General features: G+C 41.9%; 1 protein-coding gene across 3 annotated transcripts; it reads left to right on the forward strand.

The window, feature by feature from the left end:
* Window positions 1-631: 631 nt before the first annotated feature.
* On the forward strand, window positions 632-26,913 carry ASIP (agouti signaling protein). Of its 3 annotated transcripts, none has more exons than XM_057387408.1 (5): window positions 632-706; window positions 4,096-4,135; window positions 20,105-20,307; window positions 22,440-22,501; window positions 23,201-26,913. In XM_057387408.1, the coding sequence occupies exons 3-5, from the start codon at window positions 20,127-20,129 to the stop codon at window positions 23,375-23,377; spliced, it is 420 nt and encodes a 139-aa protein (XP_057243391.1). In that variant the 5' UTR covers window positions 632-706; window positions 4,096-4,135; window positions 20,105-20,126; the 3' UTR covers window positions 23,378-26,913. The 3 variants fall into 3 exon arrangements, with proteins under 3 accessions (XP_057243391.1, XP_057243393.1, XP_057243392.1); XM_057387410.1 differs by lacking the exon at window positions 632-706 and adding an exon at window positions 755-1,117; XM_057387409.1 differs by lacking the exons at window positions 632-706; window positions 4,096-4,135 and adding an exon at window positions 10,917-11,197.
* The last annotated feature ends 411 nt before the right edge of the window (window positions 26,914-27,324 follow it).

Genomic DNA, 27,324 nt, shown 5'->3' on the forward strand with positions numbered 1-27,324 from the left:
GGATGGAGGGACAGGGTAAGGGGGAATGGCTTCTCACTGCCAGAGGACAGGGATGGATGGGATATTGGGAAGGAATTGCTCCTGTGAGAGTAGGCAGGCCCTGGCAAAGGGTCCCCAGAGAAGCTGTGGCTGCCCCTGGATCCCTGGCAGTGCCCAAGGCCAGGCTGGACGGGGCTGGGAGCAGCCTGGGACAGTGGAAGGGGTCCCGGACCATGGCAGGGGTGGGATGGGATGGATTTTAAGGTCCCTTCCAACCCTGCCCACTCTGTCCCTTTGTATTCATGGAAGGAAGGTTTCAAACCGACCAACTTGTGTGATGGGCCTTTGCTTCCAACATGTGATCACTGCCAAGGCCAAAGGCACAAACCAACCAACACAGCCCACAGAGCAGAACAAAGTCAGGAGTTCCTGCTTCACCAGAAGTGCCTGTGGGTGGGTCCCCGTGCCCCACACATCTGATGGACAAAACTCTGTTGTGTAACTGGAGGATGGGATGGACTGGCAGCAGCATTGCCAGCGGACATGGGATCGGAGGGGGAGGACAGAAATCACAACCCTTCCAAAGCACAGCCCCCGGCAGCATGTTTGGGATACTCAATATAAGCAGGACCACTCACACCCCTCCTTCGCCCCATGGCTGGTTAATAAAAGGAGGAAGCCAGAGCAGGATGTTCAAAGGGCAGCCAGAGGAAGGCTTGTGAGCAAGGTATGTGGTAAATGCACTTGGGGGTTCGTTTCTGAGGCAGCCAAACAAGATGCAGCGAACACATCCCGCTGCACACATCTCCCCTGCAGCATCTCCCCAGCAGCCCCCGCAGCCCTTCCCTTCCCTTCCCTTCCCTTCCCTTCCCTTCCCTTCCCTTCCCTTCCCTTCCCTTCCCTTCCCTCTTTCTCTCCGGTGACTCCTTCACAGAAAAGATATATTCTAGATAAAACCCTTAAAAGCTGAGTTACCTGAGAAATCCAGACAAATCAAAGGGTTTAGTGGGATTAGTTTCACTTGAGTTGCAGTGGAATTTCTTTCCATGAGAAAAGCCAGGACTGAGAATCAATGTACAGCACTTCTGTGACTTTCCAGTCTGGCTGAAAATGTAATTTCCTCAGCTGCATTCCACTGGTGAGTAAATTCTTAATGGTTTAAGTGGATGTTTTGCTTTTATTCATAAGCTTTTAATGATTTTATATTTTTCATTATTATTCTAAATTACAACAAAATATTTTTTGAAAGATATTGATAGCTCCAGCAAGAACTCACCATGTGATATGGATTGTTTAGCAAGCTAAAACAAAAATACAGGGGCCAGAGAAATCTATAATTTAAATATTCTGCTTACACATACACATAAAGATATATATATATATATATATATAATTTACTTAAAAATAGCAGCACAGGTTGGTTGAAACTTGAAGGTTACAACTACTCACCAATTTTCATTAAATAAAAACTAGTATATTAAAAAAGGACACACATTTCATTAAACTAATATATTAATTTATGCAAATCTCCTTTGTGGGCAAGAAAGTGTTTTGGTTCTGCTTTTTAAATTATAAGTTTACCTTTAGAAATTGGACAGTTGAGGTTTATAAATATCTTTTCATAGGAAACATACTTTTACTTCTTACTGAGTTTTATCACATACCAGTCTCAAATTCCTTCTATTAYAGGRGGRGAATAAGTAGTTTCTTCACTGTGGAGGATTTAGTTTTCTGTTTAAGGAGAGATTTCACTGAATGTTGAGTTGGGTTATTTTAAACCACTTTCAAAATTTTTTTAACTTTTGTTTATTACCATGGTATATCATCATATATGTTCAGACTTAGACAAGATGTTTTTATGATATACACAGAATTCTGAAACCTGTAAACACACTGACAGCATTAACAAGGATCAGATGTCTGCTGTTCTTCCGGTTGATAAAATAAGAAGGTGGAAGTTGTGATTATTTGAAGAATTCAGTGCCTCACTCTCTAAATCCACTGCCTGGTTTCACATCCGCTCACTTTGCGGCTCTCACACAAATGCCAAATGAGTTTTGCACTTTCAAATTAATTCTAGCAAGTTTCATTTGCYCCATTTGGTGAAGGAGGATGGCAAGCCCAGATAATTTTTTTTGTAGGGCAATTGGACCACTGATCTTTGCTTCCAAGATCTTAAATTTTAAATGGTAGGAAAGTAAAAATGAAAATAACTTTTAAAATAAAAATGTATTGTGATGCTGGTTTTGTAGTGGATTTTTCTCCCCCATTTCAAACTGTTGCAACAAAAAAAAAGAAGTGATTTATCTCAAAATATACAGCAGCACTACTGAGAACTGTCTGATACTGAATAAAATGGCAATGAATACTATGGGGTCCTTAAAATCCTTTCCGGTGATTAGTTAGAATACAGCTGTAGCAGAGCAAGTACATCTGATTTAGGAGGTTGCAAGAGTCCAACAGTACAGCCTGTTTTAATGCYCAGATAGATCCCTCTCAGCACGGTAAATCACTAAGATATGAAAGATGTCATGAACGTAACATGAATTAACAAAGTTATTGATGTTGTAAATTAACTATTTAATTAAAACATTGTTTTATTTAAATGAGTTGGTAATGACAGCCATTAGAGATTGTAATTTAAAATGCTAAGAATCTAAGAATTTAATGCAAAATACTGAAGCACTTAGGAAACCTCATTTTCTGTCTGTAGAATGTACACAGTGAATATATTTGACATTTTGTGCCATAGTGATGYCCCAGGTTTTGCAGTGATCAGAAATACAGCAGGTACTTCACAGATAATGGAAATTCCTTTCCTAAAAACATTTGCAATTTAAAGTCCTGAAAACGTTACTGACAATAATTAAAGTATATCTGGCATCTTTCAGTTCATGTTACTATTGCCTCTGTCTTTCCTTCATTGTTCCGAATGCTCTGCTCTTGCTGCCTTTATTCTTCAGGCTAGTGAAGAAACTTTTAACAAAGAATACGTCCGCTAAAGATTTTCCTTTCTTYTTATTTTTAATGAAAGCAGGATCGAGTAAGTCAACTTTATGRCACAAATTTGAAACTTTCACCTTTCTGCTAAAACTGATTATGAAGGTGAAAAAGGTTAGGATTAACTGTTCATGGGCAGTTTCTCTTATTAAATTATATCATGAAAGGCACTATGGATAAAGCTGTAGAAGGATCTCAGTYAGGTGAATCTCTGTTAGACAGGTTTTTGTGGGAACAAGGGCATGAATTGCTGTTACTGAGCAACYCAGACCACAAGATAGAGCAGGATGAGATAGAAGAGGATTGGAAAGAAGAGGACGTGACTACAGCGGTGTAACATGTACCGACTGACCATGAAGAAGAAACATAGTAAGAAGCAAGAACAAAGAGCAATTGAAGAACAATAGGACAATTGAAAAAAGTGTAAAATGCTGAGAACGTTGATTTAAAACTGCAAGGCATGCAAAAACATGCTTTTGCAAATATACCAATCATATGCTGAAATGTAATAGACAGACTGTTTAATTAACCAATGAATAATTACTAATCATATAGAAAGGCATTACTAATCATATAGAGAGGCTGGCTTATGAAAGTAGATAAAAAGGAGCTTGTATTAGAAATAAACGGATCATGCTCATCATATTGGTGTCTGCGTGACCTGGTGTCCCCGTCAACCAGAATAAAGCTTTTCAATAAATACTTTGCCTATTGTAGTTCCAATCCAAAAGCGTTGACATTTTCAGCATTTCCATCATCAATACACTCTCTCTATTTCTCTTCTCAGGGATTTAAAGTATTTGAATTGCAAAGCAAAATCCTATCTCATATTAGCCACATGGTTGTAAAAATGAGGGCAACAGGTAAAGAAATAAAGTCAAATCTGGCTGAAATATTTTAGATCATCATGAGAGTGAAAGACAGCTCACAGTATGAATTTTCAAGCAATGAAAAAGAATGAGAGACGCTGGGGCAAGAGTGACCAGAGAAGTATCAACAGGGCGTGGGAGGTTGGGGTTTTTTTGTTGCATAAACCCAGCAATAAATGCCATACCAACCTGCAGCCGTCAGTCCTTTTGAATGTTTTCAATGAAACAGCATCCTTTGATTTCACAGACTTTCCAAGGAACCGTTGGACCCCAGACCTCTCCTAAAGGTAAGACATTCTCCTGAGCTGCAGCATTATTGCACCAAAATGTGATGCAACAACTGACAATGCAACAATTTTGACTGTTTTGCTCAAAAGCATAAATTGAATTAGTTTTCACTTCATGTGCCTCTTCTCCCACTGCCAACACTAAGGTTTCTCTGAAGGGTTTCCAAACTTGCCCATCTTCTCCATGACTTGTCACAGAAAAAATAATTTTATAGCAGTGCAACTCCATGGAAACAGCAGCAAGAAACATGAAATAATAAAGGTTTTAAATTGCCTTCCACTGACCTTCACAAAGACAGGTGTGCATAACTTGGTATTTCTGGGATATTTGTTACATCTCCCCCCATGTAAAAGCAAGAATTAATCAGATATAACCTTTTTAACCAAGCTGGCTGATTTGAGGCAGGATSAGGAGATCACATCTAAGAGAATGAGAGACCTCACTGAGTGCTGGTAGCTCTTCTGCAAAGGAACTCTCATGACCATTGTATCGTTCACACTCATCCTGTCATAGTTCTTCATGTTCTTCATTCCTCTGGTCTTCATTATTGTTATTCATTTTCACGCAATTGAATGAGGATTTGTTTGACACTGATAATTGGTTCCCTTTTTCAATCATTAGGGGTAAAATATGCAAATTTCTATTCTGATGTTCCTTCCGGAATGCCTTTGCTGTTTGGCATTTCTGCATTTCACATTTGCCTTCCCAGGTTTCTAATGAATGTCTGATTTGATGTGGCATTGGCTCAAACTGATTGTAGCAGCTAAATTGATTCTCAGGGCATTGGGACCCCTTTGGTCCATCAGCCATTCTTTGCCTCCATCTTCAGCACGGATGATGGACCAAGGGGGTCCCAGTGCCCTGAGCTGGAGGAGCAGGACTGTGAGATTGATCAATTCCCCCCCTGAAAATCCACCCTGAAAATTGTGCAGGATCTCCTGCCTCAGCTGGATTCCTAAAAATCTATTGGGCCTGATGGGATTTGTCCGAAAATCTTTTAAGAGCTGTTAAAGTCATCGCAGAGCCTTCTCAATGCTTTTTGAGTCATTCGTGGAACCCAGAGAGGTCCCACCCAACTGGAAGTGGGCAGATGTCGTCCTGATTTTCAAGAAGGGCAAGACCTTAGAAAATGAAAATACAGGCCTATCAGCGTCCCTTTAGTGCCCAGGAAAATAATGGAAAATATTATTCTGGGGGGTATTGAAACACAGCTGGAGGACAATGCAGTCATTGGTCACAGCCAGCACAGATTCATGAGGGGAAAGTCCTCCTTGTCCAACCTGATTTATTACTGTGGAAGTGTGGAACAACACTGGTCAGTCTAGAAAAGCCAGGAGATGTCATTCTTTCAGCTTTCCATACTGTGTCTCACAGGACCCTTCTGGGCAGACTGTCCATCCCACAGTAGGATAAACASATGATGGGATGGGTGAGCAGCTGGCTCACGGAGCGGGCACAAGGGGTGACATCAGAAGGCACTGGGGCATTAYACAGGGCTCAATCCTCTTCCCTGTGCTCTTCAACATGACCTGGGAACAGGACTGGAAGGGAAACTGAGCAAGTTCATCTACGGTGCAAAACTGGCTCCTTTAAGGACAGGGAAGCCCCATGGGGAGACTGCGGCAAATGGGGGCACTGGGCCATCACCAACCATGAGAAGSTCAGCAGGGGGAAGTGCCAGACTCTGCCCCGGGGTGGGGTCACCCTGGGGCATGGACAGACTGGGCAGTGGGATGTTGGATGGCAGCTGCAGGAAGAGGTCCTGGCTGATGGCATGTGGGATGTGARTCAGCAGTGCCCTGAGAGCCCAGAGGGACAGCCCTGTCCTGGGGACACCAGGCACAGGGGGGGATTGTCCTGCTCTGCTCTGCACAGGCCTCACCTCCAGTCCTGGGGGCAGCTTGGGCACCACAATATAAAGGCATTAAGTCCTGAGAGAGKATCCAAAGGAGGCCAGGAGGATGGGGAAGGGTCTGGAGGAGCTGTTTGAGCGGCAGCTGAGGGTGCTTGGCTGGTTCAGCTGGAGAAGAGGAGCCTGAGGGGAGACCCCATTGTGATCTTCAACATCCTCCCAAGGGACAGCAGAGGGACAGCTCTGATCTCTGCTCTGGGACGGGAACAGGACCCAGGAAACGGCTGGAGCTGTGTCMGGSCAGGCTCAGGCTGGAGATCAGGAAAGGTTCTTGTGTCCCCAGAGGGTGCTGGCACTGCCCAGGCTCCCCAGGGAATGGTCCCGGCCCCGAGGCTGCCAGAGCTCCAGGAGCGTTTGGACAGCGCTGCCAGGGATGCTCAGGGTGGGATTGTTGGGGTGGGGTTGGGCTGGATGATCCTGGGCAGGGCTGGGGTTGGGCTGGATGATCCTGGGGGTCCCTCCCAGCTCAGGGTACCCCGTGGGTCCCCTCCAGCTCAGGACATTCTGTGGGTCTGTTCTGTGATTCTGTACACAAGTATTTCACGTAGGAGACTGCATCACATCTGGGTCCGCAGCACTATCTCTGTGAGTGCATGCACAGATTTTCCCTTTCTCTAGACACCTTGCATAAAATCAGATAATAATTCCYGCCCTGCTCATTTTCTCCTCCCATGTGATCCCTGGCTTAGACTCAACTGTTTCAGAGATGTGTTTGATCTCCATTGCAGTGGTTGGGATTCCTGAAAGCCACCAGGAACAAATTCATTTATTCAATTACCCACATGTCTTGTTGCTTTTGTCTTGCTTTGAGTAGCAAGTTTAGATAAGTAAATTATGAGATGAATAGCCCTTCTCAGATGCAGCTGATTGAGAGAATGGGAAGCAGCTTCAAAGCACAAATAATTTATCGTTTCAAGAGACATAGGTGATCTTCAGGCATGCTGAACCCAATTATCCACATCTTCTTTGGATCATGTTTCAAGCTAATTACCCAGAGTTTACACCAATCTGGATATGAATTTCATCTAGTTCTAATGAACTAGAACTTTTGTTCTTTGACTTTGCTTATCTCATCTACAGTGAATTTTGCATCTGAGTTAATGTTGGGTTTGTTTYATTTACATCACAGCAGACTCATTGAATAACTCAGGACAAGATGCTTCATAACTTGATATTGTATATTATTAGTGCTGTCATTTAATACAAGAGAAGAAAGAAAGTTATTATCAAGTACAGAGGTTTCAGACTTTGTTCTTCCTGGAGAAKTAGCCTGGATTTACGAAACCAAATCACACCAAAACAAAACAAATCCCAAAGCATGAAAATGCTGAAATTTGACTTTGCTCTGTCAGGGTTTCCCATCCTTGCACTGTTCTGCTGCCCAAAGCCATAATTCTTTTTTCCTCTTAGGAGTGAGCAGCACAATCCTGTGAAATCTGTAACTGTCCCTTCAGATGGTCATTCCAGGAAGTACTTTTAGATCACTTGCTGATATTGGCAAATATTAGTGAACATGATAAAAAAGCAGAAAACCTTCTGCTTACTGAAAGCTGTAGCAGAGTTCTAAACAACAGCAATTTTAATTTAACTTTCTTTTTTATATATTAGGACAAAAACACTTTTTAAGTCAAGAYGGGAAAGTTTTCAGAATAGCAACATTTTCCCAATAAAAGCATTTGCAAAAGAGATTGAAGTTATTAATAAATTAGATTGTTGTGCAGTACAAATGCCACAAACCAAGGATGGCTCAGCTGCTTTCTGTCACAGGAACACAACCCCAAAAATCAAAGAGATGCTGCTGAGAGAAGTCAGATCTCATATCCCCATGAAAGACATCAAATCCCTTTATAAGATAGTAGAAGGCCATGGAAACACATGATCTGTAACAAAACACAGACTATTCAAAGGGCTTTGCAGGCGATGGGTGCACACCCACTCCGTGTGAATGCAAACAGAACCCATATGGACCCAGATTCTTGTGGGGATATTTTTTCATCTCATCCCATTCCTAATGCCACTCATTACATCTGCAGGGAGATGCTCAGAGGGGAGATGATGTTGAAGCAGTCAGAGAACAAAGAGTGATGAAGGGTATGGTCAGCCACAAGAAATTATGAGAAAATGGAGAGGGTGACAAAATGGGAGGGATTGAGAGAGATCAAAAAGCACAGATATTAGGAAAAATGGGGTGAAGAAAGGAAAGACTGATACAGACAGGTAGATAAAGGAGAGCCTAAAAATGTATCAGAGAGGAAACTGTTGGCTTTAAAAATGGGAGAAAACCAAAACCATAGAGGAAAATGTTTGTGCACGGAAGAGGAGGAAAAATGCCAAGATGTGTCAACTATGGAATGGGGTGRATAAAAAAAAGGCAAAATAGGTTGATTTTGAAAAGAATGAAAAAGAATAGAAAATAAAAAGAGCCAAATAGGGAGAAAATGAAACACTAACTGAGCTAAAGCTGAGAAAAGAGGCCCAAATATGCTCACATGCTAAATTTTTACAAGACTGGTACAGTGAATGCAAACCAGGCTTTCTGCATCACGTCTGACAACAACCACCCTCCACCGTGACAGCAGAATTTCTGCTGTTTRCAAAATARCACAGAACAAATCCCTGGGATTTCTTTCTCTTTYAAATTAGAAAATTAATTGCATCCCATAAATGTCTATAATACAATGAGATGTAAGTGMAGGGCCTCAAGGCTGCAAGGGAAGCTAAGAAAAGAATTTGGCCCAAATTTAGATAAAAGCGGTGTCTGAAAAATAGGGGGCTTGTAATGGGAAATTTAGACTAAGCTTTTGTTTTAAGTGGGATTAAAAAAAACTCATAATATTTTCAACTCGAACTCTGGAAACTGCATTTTTGAAAGAAAGGCTGCTAGTGCTGTAAATTGCCATACAGATATTAGCACATAAAGTTTTGTAATTGAAATGCTTTCAGATTAAGGATTTGGTTGTTGTAAAGTGATAAATGAAGATTGATTTGCATTCACTGTACCAGTCTTGTAAAAATTCASTGTGTGAGCACATTTGGGCCTCTTCTCTCAGCTTTATCTCCGTCAGCATTCAATTTTTCTCTATTTGGCTCTTTATTTTCTATTCTTTTGAAATTACAACCAAATCTTAAAATAGTTCTTAAAATAGCTGCCAATTTTAGCACCTAGAATTCTCACCCTCTGAAATTCAGCCAGTTCTACCACTCTGACTCATTTTAAACCTATTACCCAACAAAAGTGAAGCAGGGAACGAGGGAAAAACACCTCTCGAGGGCCTCAGAAATTCCATATGTTCATGCAAGCCTGTGCCCCCCTGGTGTTCCAGGTGTCTTCCCACAGCTCCTCTGAGAAGCTGCTCTGAGCACCACTCAGATATTCTTCCTCATCATCTTCCTCCCCACCCGATCCCTCAAACTTTGTTTTTCAAGCATTCACAGAAGTCTCATTTTGTCTCCCACATTTCTGGTGGCCAGACACRTCTTTCCTTCATGCAGGAACTCCCTTGGTGGGTAATCCCTAAATATCCTAGGATCCAAGATAACACTCTGGAGGGATTTTTTTTTTTTTTTGGAAAAACACAGGCACTGTGTGTCTCCTTTAACAGAAACAGAAGACGCTCTGCACTCTGAAACACTGCAGTATCACAAGTTGTTAATGCCCTCAATCAAAAGCAGTAAAAAAACAAAAACCAAAACCAAAACCAAAAAACAGCTTTAGATATTTACAACATTTTCCAGTCTTGGGGTTGTAAGGAGTGGCTTCTGCTCCAAGGCAGCGACTCACATGGCCCCAGGTTTTTTCGCAAATTTTTCAAGTCCTATAAAGTCAGCTGATGGTACCGTACTATAATCTTTCTCACCTCCTCTGCCATAGTTTGGGAAGCTGACTGAGAGAAAAATAAAAGTAATAAAAAGACTTCCCAAAGAGGCATTTTTCAACCCCAGAATAGTCCTGGTGAGATCCTCAGCTCTAAAAATACAGACTTACTAGTAAGACAGAAATGCAAGGGAGCTGCAGTTTTATTTCATATCAGAGCTTCAACCCCTCCATCGAATTTTATTATACAACTACTCTCATGGCCCTTAAATCAAATGTGATCATTCAGGCTCTGAAAAAAAACATTGCTGCTTTGTCATTCCTTCCAGTTGGAAGCTTTTGGAGCACCAGGCTGCAAACACGAGCAGTGCTGTCAGTRATCTCAAGGGTTCCTTGTTTCTATCCGTCCCCTCACACAGACCTTACCCAAGTAGGCATAAAAAAAAACCAAAACCCAAACCCCTGTGGCACACATGACATGCACATGGCTTCAAAATGGCCAAGGAAAAATATTAATATGGCATGGAGATATATAATGTAACTCTTGAAAATATAAAGGGACATTTGATATGTTTTGRATAATTGTGGCCACATTCGGGTAAACTCATCTGGTCTCTGTGTATGCCTATCAAGGTTAAGAAAAACAGACTTTGCTCCATGGTGGTTTGATTTTTAGCAACTTCACAAAACTATCTCATTGGAGTGGAATTAATCGATGATAAACAGCCAGTTCTCCTGCTCTGGGAATGGCTGAGGAGCTGCTCGTACAGATGCCCAGCATTTACAATGATCTTCCCAGGGAGCGAGCCTGCCACACTAGGGAATCTCACAGTCAGGAGCCCGAAGCATGCACTGAAGAGCACAACTTTGCATCTTTTTTGGGGCAGGTCTTTTCCTTCCCCTGTTATCTGTCCTTTTCTACCTGAGTGACGGGAAAATCTCGGCTGGAATCGTCTCTGCCTGAAGACGGCGGGGCCGGGTCTGTCCTGGCGGCTTTCGAATGGGAGGGGAAAGGAGGGGCCGGGGGTCAATCAACTTTCCACCAGATTTGTTTTTCATGAGGCAACAAAGAGAGAAGGAGGGAAAATCAAAGCGGGAGCGGGGTGGCTGCCAAAAAGCAGAAACTGAAGCAGAGGAGACTGCCCATCCTCCCAAGGATTGGGCCGATGCTCCTGCCCTGCACTCGGGATAAGGCGCGGCGCGGTGCAGCGGGAGCGCAGCGCTGTGGGGCTTGGCCGCTGCCTGCGGAGCGGGGACGGGGACGGGGACGGGGACGGGACAGCAGCGCCTGGCGGAGCCCCGGCCCGATGAGCGGGACAGCACCTTTCTGCCTCGGTAGGACCAGACCCTCGGAGCCTTCCCCAGGGCATGCACTTCGCGCTTGCTCCTGCACTGAGCCCATCCCGTTTTCCTGCCGCACAGCACCAGGGACATTTGCCTTCCCTTACCTCGGCCCAGCTCTGCAGATCTCCCYCCGCAGTAAAATTTTAAAACCCTCTTAGCTTTGTTATGTTTACCATTTTGTATTTATTTGTTGCACTTTTCTGTTCCGCTCTAAACYCTTCTTTTCCAGGCACTGCCTTCAATTTCGATTGTTTTGATTCTGTTTAGTGTTTCTGCCTCTTCAATTTTTTTTGTTGAAAATTTTGCTCTTTCGTTTAATTTACTTCTAAGCTTTTTTCCTGAAATTATTTTAGGTAGTATATTAACTCTTTCCACTCTTTTATTACATGATTTTAACATTAACCGCGTACATTTCCTAAGCTGTATTTTTACACTGTTCCAATCAATTCACTACATTATTTTTTTCCCCTAAGTGCAGTAAATGAAATTGTGATATAATGTTGAAAAAAAATCTTTCTTTTTCTGCAGCTTTCATAACTTCAGAAAGACAAGAGATTAGATTTGATCTATTTTAGAAGTTATACTATTTCTCTGATCAGACCATAATTAGTTTTTCAACTTGCCCTGTCAGTTTTCTCTCTCTAGCACCTCATAAAAACTAATCCTACACTACACACATCCCATTGTCCAGTCTTCCATTAGTGTTCTTAATATAATTTAATTTTGTGGAAGTTCAGCAAGCAATGGTTGCTTTACGTGGTTAACAAGATACAAAATGCAGATAGCTTTCCATTGCTGTTTGCAATGCCAGAATTTTTCTTACCAGATCAATTTCTACAGCAATTCTATCAATTTTATAGCCCCTGCAGTCACTGGGAAATGAATAATTTTATTGGTCATTTTACTACAGCTGTTATTTTCCAGAATGGATTCGTTTCTTTCTGTTGCCCAGATTTTTGTCTACTTCTCCCTGCTTTATTTCTCCATCTGTACAGCTCTGTCTCTCTGCTGCCTTTCAGCCACACCACRAAGGCAAATGACAGTTCAGTGCATTCTAAAGTGGTTTTGGTGCTGTCTCTGGAAATTTCGGGGGTTTTTTGCATCCTTGTAATGTGAGAAATGCTCTGACCAAGTCAGGGAAGGTCCAGCAGGGGCATCACTGGATGGTTGCCCTGCCTGTCCCTTCAGAATTCTGGGCATTTGTTTGGATAGTCTGCAAAATCTCATTTTAGACAGTTCAATCAATCTCTTTCCRAAAGACCATTTGATACCTATTAGGRCTCGAGGAGCAATTTTTGTCATTTGGTTTTGGTGGTGGGTTGAAGCTTTTTTGTTGTTGTTGGGTYGGGTTTGATTTTTCTCTTGTTATTTGTTCTGTTTTGGTTTTTTTTTTCCCCCAAGAACATCCTGTATTTGTTTTACAAATATCAGAGTTTAACTTCCYGATGCATCTCCTGCTTCACAGAATAATTATTTTTTCCCCACTGAAGCAGGCTCAGAGAGCATTCACAGCATTCTAGTCCAAATGCAAAAGTACATGAATGATAAAAATATTTTCCCTTATCTTCCCTTTTTCTTGTACATAAAAAAACTCAAATCACTGAAAACTGAAGAATTTTACTAGTTTAAATATGGATATTTTCTTTAACATACCCTTTAATCTGTTACACACAGACACAGAGGTAGAGATAYGTAAATTAACCCCCAGTATTTTGCAGACTAAACACCTGCAAAGACCCTTGACTAAATAATTAACACCTTGTTAATTAAGTGTGCAAGCTCATGGAGGATATTTGAATAGAAGAAATATTAACTTTCTTATTTTTCTAGTTTTACTTACATTCCTTTAGAAAATTAAATTTAATGGGAAAAAGCAACCTGGCTGGAATAGTCTCTTCTATTTTTTTTCTTCCAAATCACACAATTTCTTTTCAAATTTCCTTACTCTGCTGGTTAAACTTCCATTTAATTTGCAGGACATATATTGAATTTGAGTCATTAGGAAGCAGAAGGCAGCACCCTCTGMAGCAAACACTCATTTCAGCTTTTCCTTTTGTTCTCAGTGCATTTTGAAATGTTCCTGCCATTAAAAAAAAAGTAACCTGAAATAATGAGGAAGACATTACATTAAAAATAGTACTGAATTAAGCATTTCAAACTCATGCAACATAGCAATTTTAACTGTTTAGCAAAATATAAAATGTGGTTTTAGTCCTGCCAATAGAAGCAGAGTTAAAAATGTCTGGGGGTGCACATCAGCCTCTTCCTACTCTCCCTGTAGAGCACAATTTTAAATTAATTTTGACACAAACTTTTCAGAAGTGCCCATAACTGGGGCATTTCCTGTACCAGAGGAAAGCAACCTTGGGAAGGGGAGCTCAGCTCAGAGCAGCTGCAGGTCCCAGATCCAGCTGCTGATGGCAGCAGGGACATTCTTTTGGGGCAACACTTTTGGGAAGGCAGCAGCTGACACAGACATTCTTGTTTTCTGCGAGTGGAAATGTATTTGCTTAAAAGAAAAAGTAAGAAAGTGGCCAATTCCCAGTGGGGACCCATCCAGTGACCCACAGGGAATCATCAGATGTAACATACGTTACTACATATYTTTATATTTCTTTATTTATTCATTTATTCACTTATTTATAYATTTATTTTTATATAAATAGTATATCTTCATATATTTACATTTTTATATAGTATGCACTTATATATTATTTAATTTCTATGTATAAATATCTACCTATATATTAAGGATTCACTCTGAGCTTTTTATTATTTACATGTTGAATTTCAAAGTTTATTCTTTCATTACTAAGGTTTTGAAATGGGCTGCTTCAATAGGTTTGACTCCATACCTGATGCTGGAGATAACTTTTCTGTGACCTAAAGTGCTTTCAGAGCTATCAGAATTTAAAATTTTTAAAAAAAAAAATAATTAAAAAAAAATTCTTATAGATTAATAAGTGGAGAGGTAGGTCAAGTTGGTGGAAAATTGTAGTGCCATATCTGTAAAAGCAACACCTTTGTTTACATAATTTTATATGTTCCCAAAATTGCAGMGCTGAAGTGAACATCCACACCCCGGCACAGCTCCAGAGATTGTTAAAATCATAAATAAAACTGAAGTTCAAGTCATTAGTTAGCACATTACACAGATAGTGATGTTATTTCCAGCAATTTTGCTTAGAAGCTGTATTTCCTAGACAAAATAAAATGTAAATCACATTTCTGTAGAAGAAAAGGCAAAGACAGAAGTCCTAAGGTGTCGTTGKTACTGAATCAGAACAGTCTAAACCCAGGAAACGTTTCAGACTTGGCTTCTATTTCTGGTGACTTCATCTCATTAAAGCTTTGTCATCTTCCTTGAAAACCCATTTTTCACCCCATCCTCGTTCCAACCCTGCCAAGCACACTCAGGAACTGCAACAYTCTCCATTTTCCCTTTGGAATCCCAAGAACTGAACTTTGAGGGCTCTTTTCGCACATACTTTCCCATTCCTTTGATCTTTCGTTCATCCAAACACTTTCCAACAAATTCATGGTGTTCTTGGAGTGCCTTCCAGACACAACTACACCAATCCCAAACAAATATTCGCCCTCCTATTGAAGCTGCTCCAGTTTTCCCATTTCAGAGCTCCATTAGCACGTTTGACAGCAGTGTTGCGCTGCGAGCTCATTTCCTCCACAATCCCATATCCTTTAGCATTCCTGCTTCCCAGGACAGCATTCCTCATCCCAAATGCACAACTTTTTTTTCCTTAAATATTTTTTTCCATTGTTAGTTCATTCCCAGAATGGTTGTTGTTTTCCTACGGGTAGTCAATCCATTAAGGTGTCACTCCCAGACATTTGTCTTCATCCTCATTTCCCACTTATGGGCTACACATGGATTTCCCTGCTTCCCTGCCAAAGCTGTGCCTCACAGCGCTTTGTGGAGACAGTCCAGATCTTGCACTGATCTTGCACAGATACCCAAGACTGCTCCAAAATCTTCCTTCCATRTGGTACAGGACATCTGAGTCCCTGATCCCAGGATTTTCCATACGTAGACAAGAGCAATGCAAATGATATTRTTGATATTATTATTATTATTATTTTCTCATTTCTAGGAGGGCACAGATAAAAGCYACTCCACACAAATCTGATGGCTCCAACTGCTCTGACTTGTCCATGCCACAGTCAGGAAAACAGCTCCTTGCCAGGATTTGCAAGGAATGTCCAGAAACATCCTTCTCTCCCCAGCAGCAGCCAGAAAGGTTTCCCCTCCCTGCCACTCAGCACTCCCAGCTGGGGCAGGCACACATGTGCCCCCAAAGTGCCAATGGTCCCTTGGAGCAGAAACTGTGCTCACAAACCAAGATTAACACGAGTCAGAGCATCTGAGGACATTGAGGACACAGACAGCAGGAGAGCGGGATATTTAGAAATGCCATTACACATGGAACACAAAACAATTACTTTTACCTTCTTCTTCAATTATATCTTAATTTTATCTTCTTCTTCAAAATTCTCTTTCAAATTTAACCCCTTATTCACAGCCCCTCTGAGTTTCCCTGCAGTGGGTCTGTCTGCCATAAACTGAGCAGGAATTCCTGCCTCCTCCACCGCATCCAAGGGATGCAGGGAGCCCTGGGGCAGCTCCCCACTCTCCCCCGCAGTCTGATCCCAGGGGCAGCTGTGCTCTGTCACAACCAGCCCCATCACCTGCAGCAGAGCAGAGCACTCAGGGCCCCAGCAAGTCCAGGATGGCCCATGGTGGATTGATCACAGGGAGCAGCACTGCTGCACCCATGTCCCRGGCATGTCCTGTACAGCACCACAGCTCCTGTTCCCTGCTCTGCTTCCCATCCTCTGCAAATCCCTATCACACGGGCCTCGGCACCTCTCCTGGCTCCCTCCTCTTCACTGGAGAAAGGCTCTGTCCTCTGACTGTCAAGCAAGTTATTTAGAATTTATMAGCAGGAAAAGCCAGACGGCAAATTTATTTGGGTTTTTTTTCCCATCAGCTGTAAACTGACCGTTGCTCTTTGTTATGATGTTACCACCCCGGCCAGAAGGATTATTGATGTCTAAAGGATTTCAGAGGCCAATCCACCATCAGCCTCCACTAATCACTGATCAAATACCCTATTTAAAAAAAATYGACTTCACCTTTTAGATGTCTGGATTGTAACATAAAAGCCAATTTACTTCTGAATTTACAAACAGAACAAACCCAAAGACAATAGAGGTTTTGTAGCGAATACCAGTAGGAAATCTCACATCTCCATATGTGGAAAGCCTGTGTCTAGTTATGCCGTGGAAGAGAGAACAAAAACATGTCAAAAAAAGCAATGTCCCTTAGTCAAAGCAATGTGCAAGCTCTCACAAGGTAGCAAAGGGATGAGTGTTTAAAATAGGGCTTCTCTAGAAAGTGAAAATAGAGCAGCAAAAGCTTGACAGCTTCCTCTTTSACACAGCCTTTAAAGGCACTTGCTTCCCTTCTTCACATACTCACCCTTCCAGAAACACTTCCACAGAGCTGGAAATCATTATAACTTAGATTTCCTCCCAAAGGAGCTAGAAAGATTTAAACATGCAGAAAATGAGGAACAGGACAGAACACTTGAAGAATGCTTTCTAAAGTACCCTAAATCTTGGTATGAAGGCAGGAGTACATTTTCAAATAATCCAAAAGTCTTGCCCCTTAGCTCCAAACAACCCTAGGAGCAGGAAAACACACCATTTAAAATAGATAAAATATCGTAAGAGGTCACTGGTATTAAAAATTAAATAGAATGTTGGAATGATTTAAAAACAGAAAACAAAATTACTCTCTTTAGAGGCAGATTTAATTCCAAGCTGCACCTTGCAGGAAGGCTAAACAGCCACCTAAAATTGGGTGCTAATTGTTAAACTGGTGAAGCTGGGTGGGAAACTCCTTTTCAGTAAAATGGARAACAGACAGGTAATTGCCACTAACTTAATGACCCTGTGGATAGTAAAGCCGTTGTGTGGGCATTGGCTTGACTTAGACCCTAGCAAAATTTTGGAGTAAAAAGCAGAACTGGATTAAAGATTACTAGAATGGAGTAAGGAGATTATTTGACACAGTCAAGGYCACTAAAGGAGCACTACCTCTGCTTCTAATGAAAAATCAGGAAACTGAGCAGGAGAGCTGTGTGGATAATCAAAGAACTGAAGATAATCAGTGAAGCCCCATGTCATAGAATCATGGACTAGATTGGGTTGGAAGTCACCTTTAAAGATAATTTAATCCAACTCCCCTGCCATGAGCAGGGACATTTTCATCTAAGCCAGGTTCATCAAAGACTCTCCAACCTGACCTTAAATGTTTCCTAGGATGGGGCATCATCACTTTCCTGGACAACCTGTGCCAGTGTTTTACCACCTTCTGTAAAAAATTTCTTCCATCCCTGTATGCTTAGATCTCAAAAAGCAGCAAAATTGAATGTTAAGCAGGCTAAGATTCTTAGRCATTATATTATATTTGACCCATTGCGTATTTGGAAAACACAGACAAGCTGGGCACAAAAGTCATTATTTAGCTCTTATATAGATTTAAAGAATATGAACATCACCAGGGATACTCAGGTTGGTAAAATCAGTTACACAAAAAGAAGTTCTAATTGTGACCTGAATGGTTGTRCCCTGAATGGTTGTGACCTAAAAGGTTCTTTACACACATAGGTATTTATTAGAACAGGCTTTAGGAACCACCAAAAAATCTCAGTGAGGTTTAGACACCTTTTGTGAAAGGGGATGGGGAAAAGCCAATGAATGGGGAGCTCTTCTGAAGATAAGAAAAAGATCAGGGTAGGATCCTGACCTGGCAAATATTTTCACATATTTCCATTATAAATGGGAAAATACCACAGGTAAAGGCTGAGCTTCTGTACAAGAGTTTGCAAGATCAGGGTACGTAAAGAATTGACACAGAAATGTCACCTTCATACCTTGCTATACAGCAATAACTGAAAATTCAAGCCCATAATTCTACCATCACAACAAATTCTCATGGCAGGACTTGTTCCTTTTGGTTATCATAATTTTTAGAGTCTTCTAAACAAGATGCACTTTCTCCTCGAGTAGGTGATTTGGGATCAAATCAGACACTTCACATCTCATATCACAAAATGTGATTCAACTCATTCAAAGGAGACTCCTACCCACAGCCATGACTCTGCCCCAGCTGGGGTCTGAACTTTCACACCTTTGAATGACTCCAGTGTGCAGCATTTCAAACACAGACACAGCAGCACTGCCTCCCCAGAGCTTAATCCCCCCTGTAAAACTCCAGGGTCAGATCCATCTCTTTCAGCTGCAGCTCATGCCGACGTATGAACCCCAAAGGATCCAGCATTGTGACCCTGCAAATCCCAATGGAGCCGAGCAGATCCTGGAGTGAATCATGGACTCTCAGAATGGTTTGTGTTGGACACCTTAAAGATCATTCAGTTCCAGCATGAGCAGGGACACCTCCCATGTCCCARGTTGCTCCCAGCCCCGTCCAGCCTGGCCTTGGGCACTGCCAGGGATCCAGGGGCAGCCACAGCTTCTCTGGGCACCCTGTGCCAGGGCCTCATCATCCTCTGAGTTAAGAACTTCTAATCTCCTCTAAACTCTCTCTTTCAGTTTAAAACGATTCTGCCTTGTCCTATCACTCTCTGCCAGGGTAAAAATTTGCTCTCCCTCTTTTTCATAAGGGCTGAAGGGGGTCTYAGGTCTCCCTGGAGCCTTCTCTTCTCCAGGCTGAGCCCCTCCCAGTATAGCCACTGTGCAAGCAGTGCAAGCAGCCTCCATGCCCCCAGCACTGATGTGTTACATGAGCATGGCCAGCAGGACAATTCCAGAACTGATCCCAAGCACTTGGAATTAGAAGCATCATACTGAGCATCTCCCAGGGAAGAGAGGGTCAGTGGGGCCACAAAATCCAATGTAGAACAGCCTCGGTGTAGCAGCAGTGACCAGAGCAAAGCCCTCCCAAAGGCAGAAACTCTTCACCTTTTAACTCCCCAGTAATGAAATCMTTACAAGCAGATGAACAGCCCTAAACATTTGGTTTCACTCCCTCTTTTTACAGCTACCAGTAGGTTTTCACCGACACAAAGCCATCCATAAATCTGGAGGCTGGGAGCGCCTTTGGGGGAAGGAGGCTCCCATGACTCCAACACGGCAGAAATCTGATGCACATGGAGATAAAAATCAGCTTTGAAATGCAACAAAGTACAAGAAAAGGAGTCCAGGCGGGTGATACACACCCTGCAGGGACTGWCATCTCAGGGAGGGCCATGCTCCACAGCTCAGGTGCCTCCACAAATCCTCAAATCCCAGACATGGCCACATCTCRCAAGTTATTCAGTGCAGAACCCCAAGGCACATAAACACTTTATAGCACTGGGCCTTTCATAAGTCACATGAGTTACAGCTGTGATGTATATGGGATCAGAGAAGCCACTTGGAGATGCAACAAAACAAGATGTCACTTTGTGATTCATTTTTAAGAAAAGAAAATAAATGGGAAACACAATTGGGGGGCAGTGTTAAATCGTCCTTATTTTTCTATGTTTTCAGCACAAATTTGTAGACAAGTTTTTCTGGGAAGGAATTGATGATGTGATTTTGCTCAGCCACATTATAAAGCTCAGCTGGGAGGACCCCCACATCTTATGGGGAAATAAACCTTTTGAGAAAAGAATCAGGAATAAAGAGCATCTCGGGAAGTTCTATTTGGGATAGCAYTTTTCCACTCTTACAGCTACAATCTTAGGTATTCCAGTACCAGAGGCAAGGTTCTGGGGAAAAAAAAAGAGCTGTCAGAGATTTGTTGCTTAAGCTGCACGACATGACAGAAATCCATTGCTGAGATTCATATCCCTGCACTTCCTCTCCGTGCAGGTTTTGACGGATTTCGGTTTTCATGACAATGGAATTTTTCCTCCCCACGATGGAAAGAAAGAACCTCTTCCTCAGCCTCCTGCTGTGCTACAGCCTGTTCAGAGCAGCTAATTCCATCCTGGTCATTGAGGAGAAGAAAGAATGCAATCTGTCCAGGAGCAGCAGAATGGACCTCTCAGATCTCCCACCCATCTCCATAGTAGGTGAGTAAAATCTGCTGTTTGGTGCCAAATCAACACGATCTGCAGGAAACGCTGCTGTTGATTATTATGGATTTTTTGGATACCTTTGCAATGTTGTACAATTCCCTTAATAGGGTGCAGAACTGTTGTGGCTGCAGCGTCCAAGAATGACCATGTGCAAACGTCAGTTTAGAGGAAACAAATAATAATAATGATCGGACAACTTATTTTTATTTTACAGGTTTCATTTCAGTTTCTGATACACTGTAAGGCTTTTTATATGGAAGAGAAGTATTTTTCTGCTAAAAAAGGCAGTAATCTTCCTTTGAAAATCTCATGCATTTAGAAAAAAATGAACATCATGTGGGATTTTTTAAGGATTTGTTCTTGTGGTAGAGAAATCAACAATATTAACAGATATTAATATAACCTCAGATTGCCTGATCTTTAAACAGGGGAAGAAAGCAGCACTGCAAGGGAGAGCCAGGGGTTGTTTATCTCTCCAAGACAGGACCAGCTCTGTCCCTACTGTTACTGGCAGATGAGCACCCATCCTGTTAGGGTAAAACCTATTTAGGGCCATATTTAACGCTTCACAAAATTCTTTCCTTCTGTCTGCCTTAACGCTTTCAATGTAATTTACACAACCTCTTCTTTCAAGAAACTCACACGTATTTGGAGATAATCAGCTACAAAACATTCATAACTGTCATAATGCTAATAATTTAAAAAATAAAGCTGCTTTTGTTCAGYTTCTTTCTTCAGGCTTTTAGGGCTTTTGTTTGAAGCACTCTGGTTCCTACCTTGTTTCCTGTGTTTTTTATCATGCTCTTGCTCAGGATGACATTTCTTTAAGGAGAAACAGTTGCCCCAGAGATGCTTTTCCAAAGAAATCTGAACCTCTGAATCATGAGTTAACTCAGTGTTGTTTAACTGAAAGTTTAGCAAAACTTGTGCTTCTCTGCAGCTGCCCAAGCTGCACCATTCTGCGGTCCTCGTGATCCTTGATGTATTCCTTCTCAGAATCCAATGATTTTTTTACTCTACTTAAAAAGAGAATTATAAAATACAATCCCTTCAGCTGATTTCTTTATCTTTCACAGAAGGGAACCTATGTTTTAGACATGGCAGATGTGCTGAGCTGGGACACGTTTCCCCCAMTGCCTCTTAGAGATGCATAAACCAAATTTACAAAGATGCAAGATTAATAAATTAAACCCCCCAAACCAGGTCAAAGTACTTATTCTTCATTCTGCAACTCTGCAAATCCTAGCAGTTAGTAAATATTAAAAAATAAATTGATAGAGTATCCTGGAATAGATGAAGAGCCACCATTCTTCAGGGGGATATGGGTGGGTTTTATCCCAATCATCCATTGCATTCAGTTAGTGCTTATTACAAAAYTCACACACAGAGAATAAAGGCATCAAAAACATCACAACAGGTTGGTGAATTTACGAAATGTCTCACACTTAAACAGTTCTGCTATTTTAGAGGCCAAGATAAGCCCTAGGCATGGAATTCACACATAATTATCARTGTCTAAAAACAGAGTGATAAATATACATAGAAAGCAAAGTTACAAGCACGTGAATGAAACACCTTTCATTCAAGGTAAAGTTATGTAAAACGAAGTGGTAGGTGGAGGAGGAACAAAGAACTGCAGAGTRAAAGGTGGCATCACACAGATGCAGAGTTTATGTCAAAGCAGCAGAGATTTGCTTGTGGAAAGAAGCGTACATTTGTTAATTCCTTCCAAAATTACACATGTAGTACCGCCTTTTAACAAAAAGAATTATGGAATTATAAAGATTTTTCCTATTGATGTTSATGTGGCTAATGTGCATGAGCACCCCCATCTTTTTCACAGACCTTTAATTTCATTTCTCTGAAATAATTCCTTGCTTGCACCTAACAAGTAATGTGTAAAAAAAACCCTTCTAAAATACAAATATCAGTTGCTCTCCTGCTTCACACAAGCAGCAGTGACAGAGTTCAGACACTCTGAATTGAGATGAGCATCACTGCCAAACATGCAGCAGTGAGGTGGCAATGCAGGTTATCTGCCTCCTCTCACACACAAATAGGATTATCTCAATGAAATAACATTCTGTAAAATTGATTTCATATTATGCTCACTATTCTCGTTCAAGATTTAACTAGAAGATCCCAGAAAGTCAGCAGGAAAGAGGCAGAGAACAAGAAGTCTTCCAAGGTAGGTGGTTGTTCAGAAACCTTTGYTGGGTTATAATTGTTTGTTATTTCTAGAGTTTGCCTCAATGCATTCATTTGTGAAGTTTTTACTGCCAGTCCCTGATTTAAATAATTTACATACACTTTAAATCTCTAAATATTGTGAAAATACATGTGAAACAATAATGATGGAAAGAAAATTAGAAGCTGTGTCTGCTCCATCCCTGGAAGTTTCCAAGGCCAAGTTGGATGGGGCTTGGAGCAACCTGGGATAATGGAAGATGTCTCTGCCAAGTCATCTCTCACCCTCTCAGTGTCACAGCTCAGCAAACAAGAGCCTGACAGGGAGCTTTCACTCATCTGAAAAGTTTGGGGATGCAAACATAACACCTTCATTGGTTTTACTGGTAACTTCACCACCTCTGTACTTTTGTACATCCCTTTCTTCACTGCTGCCACACTCTTCCTCTACAGACCCTTTTCCAACACTCCATCCAGTCATGGTCAATGTGAAGTTTGTCATTTTGCTCAGAAATGCAATTGCTCAGAAAGCCACGTTTTCCCATTTCCCATCCCCACCACATCCCTGCATCACTAACACAGGTCCCACTGCCAGCAACCACCAGCCCATTCCCCCAGAACCTCCCTCTGTTCACTCCCCAAGCCACCATCACTTGGTGMGGGTGAATTCTCAATGAATTCTCATTGTTTTCTCTTCCAGAAAAATGCTGAACACAAGGTATCCCCGAAGCCAAGGCCCCCACCTGCTGCTAACTGTGTGCCAACCTACAAAGCCTGCAAGCCCCATTTGAACTCGTGCTGTAACTACTGCGCTCTGTGCAAGTGCCGGATCTTCCAGACGATCTGCCAGTGCCTGATATTAAACCCCAAGTGCTAARCCAAGTCAGAAATACAGCAGGGCTTCTGTCTTTCATTAGCTTCTCAAGTGGATATTTTAAATCGCCCTATGTGTATAGCAATCCAAACAGAGAGCTCTCAAGCTTGGATTTGCCCCTCTTAAAATTTAATGGACAGTCTTTATTGTGGGGTTATCACAAGCTGGATGTTATTTCAGGGAGCAGACACTGTTTCAGGGAGATTGGCACTGAATTAGCAAAAGAGATGTGTTTTATGATTAATTCTGGATTCCTGTGGGTTTGGGGGTTTATTTTGAAGGATCCTATAATTGACAGCCTGCAGAACTGTCTAACCAACACCATAAAACCTGCMCCAGTGGCACCCAAATGGCCACTAAAATAGGACTGGTTAGGCCAGTGWGGGACTAGGGCTTGGCTTTGTCCCCAAGGACATCACCAGCCTGCAGCACAGCCAAAGTATGAGGCTGAAAATGCAGGGTTTGGGGTTTACTTCATTTTCACATATTCAACAAAAATCAGGACAAGTATTTATGTAGGTTATTTTACCTGAAAAGATGGACCCAAGACAATAATGCCATTTTTTTAGTCATTCTCAACTGAGCATCAGTCCTTCCACCTTCAGAGGTTTCAGTCATTCTACTRCCAGGGGTACAATATACACATAGACTTGAACCCTAAATGTATCTGTGCCTTGGAATATAAAAATCAGATTTTTTTTCCCCAGCCATATCCATAGGAATTGACTCCTCAGACCTTCTTCTCCTGCTTCCAAGGATCCTGCATATTCAGGGACCAAAGGAAGGAAGATATTTCTGGGACTTTGAGGAAGAAAGGAAAGATGAGCAAAAAATGAATGTATACCCTCATGTATACCTCAAAGCAAACCACTCTGAGCAATCAATCCCTTCCTTTGCCCTTTCTTGTTTCAGGAGCTTCCAGCACCAACCCCAAGGGTGAATTGAGGCAGGAATCTCCACGTGCTTCAGCAACCGGGGGGAAAAAAATACATCAAATGCTGTATCAACCCTTAAAGGCTCAGAAATATATGGGTGAAACTCAAGGCAAYAGAAGATTTCTTTCCCTTGTTCTTGAAGTTCTTTGCCTTAAATTTGAGGTATCCAAGATGGCACAGGAGGAAAATCTTTCCTGGTTAAACTCCCAGGAGAGCAAGGAGGGACCAGACCCAGAAAATGTCCCTGACATTGAAGACTTTTTATMTGCCAGACTCCAGCTGTTGCTTTTTACCTCCTCTGTTCTGGATCTACAGTGTCTCTCCCCTGCTTCGATACACTTTTTTCTTCTGTGGTATTTCTTTGTTTTTAGCATTTTTCCTTCATCCATCTGCTATTCCCAGGTACTGCAGGAGCRCTCCAGGGCTAACTCACATCTCCCRTGTTCTCTCCACCTGCCTGCACCTTCCAGTGCTCTTTAGCTTTCACTATCAGATTTTTTCTAACCACAAATTTCTAACCCCAATCAGGAATTTTCTAATCCCCTGTGCAGGTCTAATTGAGAGGACAGTTGTTTACTGATTCATTTCTAGACACAGCTGAGGGCTACAAAAWATCTTCCAGCCAAACAAAGATGACATGGATGACACTCCAAAGGGGCTCGAGCCATATGAATTTTTTTTTGCTTCTAATAATCAGCCTAAAACCCAGAACTCAAAACTTAGGTTGAATATGGACAAAAATTTTTGTGCATACTAGATATATATATAGATGTCAGATTAATCCAAGAAACAGCCCTAATGATGACAGAATGTCATTTTGCTCCTTATCCTTTATAAAGGACATCAATTGACATGTCTAATATAAGCTTGAATTCTTGTAAATGTATGTAAGTGTATCTTTTAACAGATACCTTGGTTTGGGAATCTGTAAGCCACTCAGTTATTGTGGAAAAAGGAGATGGGAAGGAAGAAMAATACATTACAATGGATTTCAGAATGTGGTCCCTTCTTTTACTCAGTAAAGATTTACATTCCATCAAGTTGTTTCAAAATGCTTATAATTATAAGAAACTGTTCTTGATTAACACTAAAAACATACCAACAATCACATAACTTCTTCTATGGAAACAAGACCATTTTCATACCAAGAAGTCCAACTGGTCAGAAAAATTATATTTTACCATAGTAGAGGGGAATGGAAGAAGAGGGAAGGGAAGGAAGGAGAGGAAGAAATCCAGCAAAGAGCTGCTCTTGACAGCAGCTCCCACTCCAGCTTTGCAGAGCCTCAGAATGGTTGAGATCAACAGGGACCTCTGGAAGTCATCTGGTCCAACTCCCTACCCAAGCARAACCATCTGGACCTGTTTGCCCAGGACCAYGTCCAGGCAGCTTTTGAACATCTACAAGGAGGGAAACTCTACCACCTCCCTGGGCAGCCTGTCCTGGTGCTTGGCCACCCTMACCATTAAAAAATGAAAGGAAATGTTTCCTGATGTTTGACTCCCTCCAGTAYATCCCTGTCTCTCACACTGGGGACCCCAAGCTGGACACAGTGGACCAGGGATGAACTCCTCAGTGCTCAACAAGGAGGGCTCCCTTACCTGCCCTGTGGTGACAGCGCTCCTGACATGGCCCAGGGCACAGTTCCCTGTCCCTGACCCATGGTCAGCTTGGTGCTCACCAGGTCCTGCCAGGGCCTTTCTTGTCTCCCAGCTGGGTGTCCATCAGAGTATTCTCGGGTTGTTCCTCCYCGAGGACAGGACTTTGTGCTCCTCCTTGCTGAACTGTCCAGCCTGGCTTGATCCCTCTGGACAGCAACACATCCCTCTGGCACATCAGCCACTCCTCCCAGGCCTGTGTGTCCAGATACCTCTGAGGGCTCACTCTGCCCCATCATCCACGTCATTAATGGACATGTAGCACAGCTTGGGCTTCTCAGACAAGGACTGAGTGCCAAGACCCACCCAAGGACTAAAGATATAGCAGCTGGTCCAGCCAAGGACAGGACAACAAGAAGAAAAAGGAAAAAAGCTGTCAATGACAGTAAGGAGATTTGGTTTTCAACATATATGCACATACTTTTAAATATAGCATCTATCTGTTGTGTATTTTCAAATTTGATTTATTAATAAGCCTTCTTTGTAACTGGAATTGATTAGAAAGAGGCTTTGCTTCCTTTGCTGTTCATCTATCACTCCAAAGAATGTAAATATAATCAAGTACTCTGAAATCATTGTTAGCCTTAGCGACTTGACTTTTCTGGGTAAAGATCACATTGCATGAGGTATTGACAGAGGATACAGAAATCAGTAAAATGTGTACACCAAACATTTGCTTCAATGTGTTTAATTTGAGCAGTTATTTATGCTGAGGGGATGTTTGTCAGTGTAGGAGCTCCCCCGGGGTCCCATCTGAAATGCCATCAGCACACAGATGATTGAACACGCACGTGACAAAGATGGAGCACCTCATTTCTATCTGTGACATACCAAAATGTGTGCACTGAAAACTTATCAGAATTCAGCTGTAGAGGCAGCCCCARGAGCGCTCCATGAAAAAGTCACTGTGCTCCTAGAGACTATTTGAAATATTACCCTACTTACAGGTTAGTAGGATTAAATACAAATAAATCACTGTTAGCTTTTTCAAACATCTCATGTCTCATGTGAATTTAAAACAGATWCTGTGTTTTCCTGACTTGATTGCTTACTGTCATACCCAAAGCCTCTAAAATTCAAGTTTATCCTGATGGATAAAACAAGTAGTAGAATTAACCCCTTAATGATTGTACCAAACTAGCTCTAAATATGTCACAGTTTTCCAAGCTAATCACTCATACTGTCTGGGAGACCCCAAAAGGAAACCAACCAACTCCCCATGTCAGCCTTTAGGAATTTCTCACAGAAGTAAAGATCTGATGGAAGGTAAAACTACCTTTTCCAAGTTCTTTTAGAAGAGTCAGCAGTATCTGTGAGGCTGCTTTGGCTGGGGCTGGTGAAAGGCTGAACGAGGTCC

The sequence above is a fragment of the Malurus melanocephalus genome, unplaced genomic scaffold (assembly GCF_030028575.1).
Source record: "Malurus melanocephalus ecotype Western Australia unplaced genomic scaffold, MMel_1.1 scaffold_1207, whole genome shotgun sequence".
Lineage (NCBI taxonomy): Eukaryota > Metazoa > Chordata > Aves > Passeriformes > Maluridae > Malurus > Malurus melanocephalus.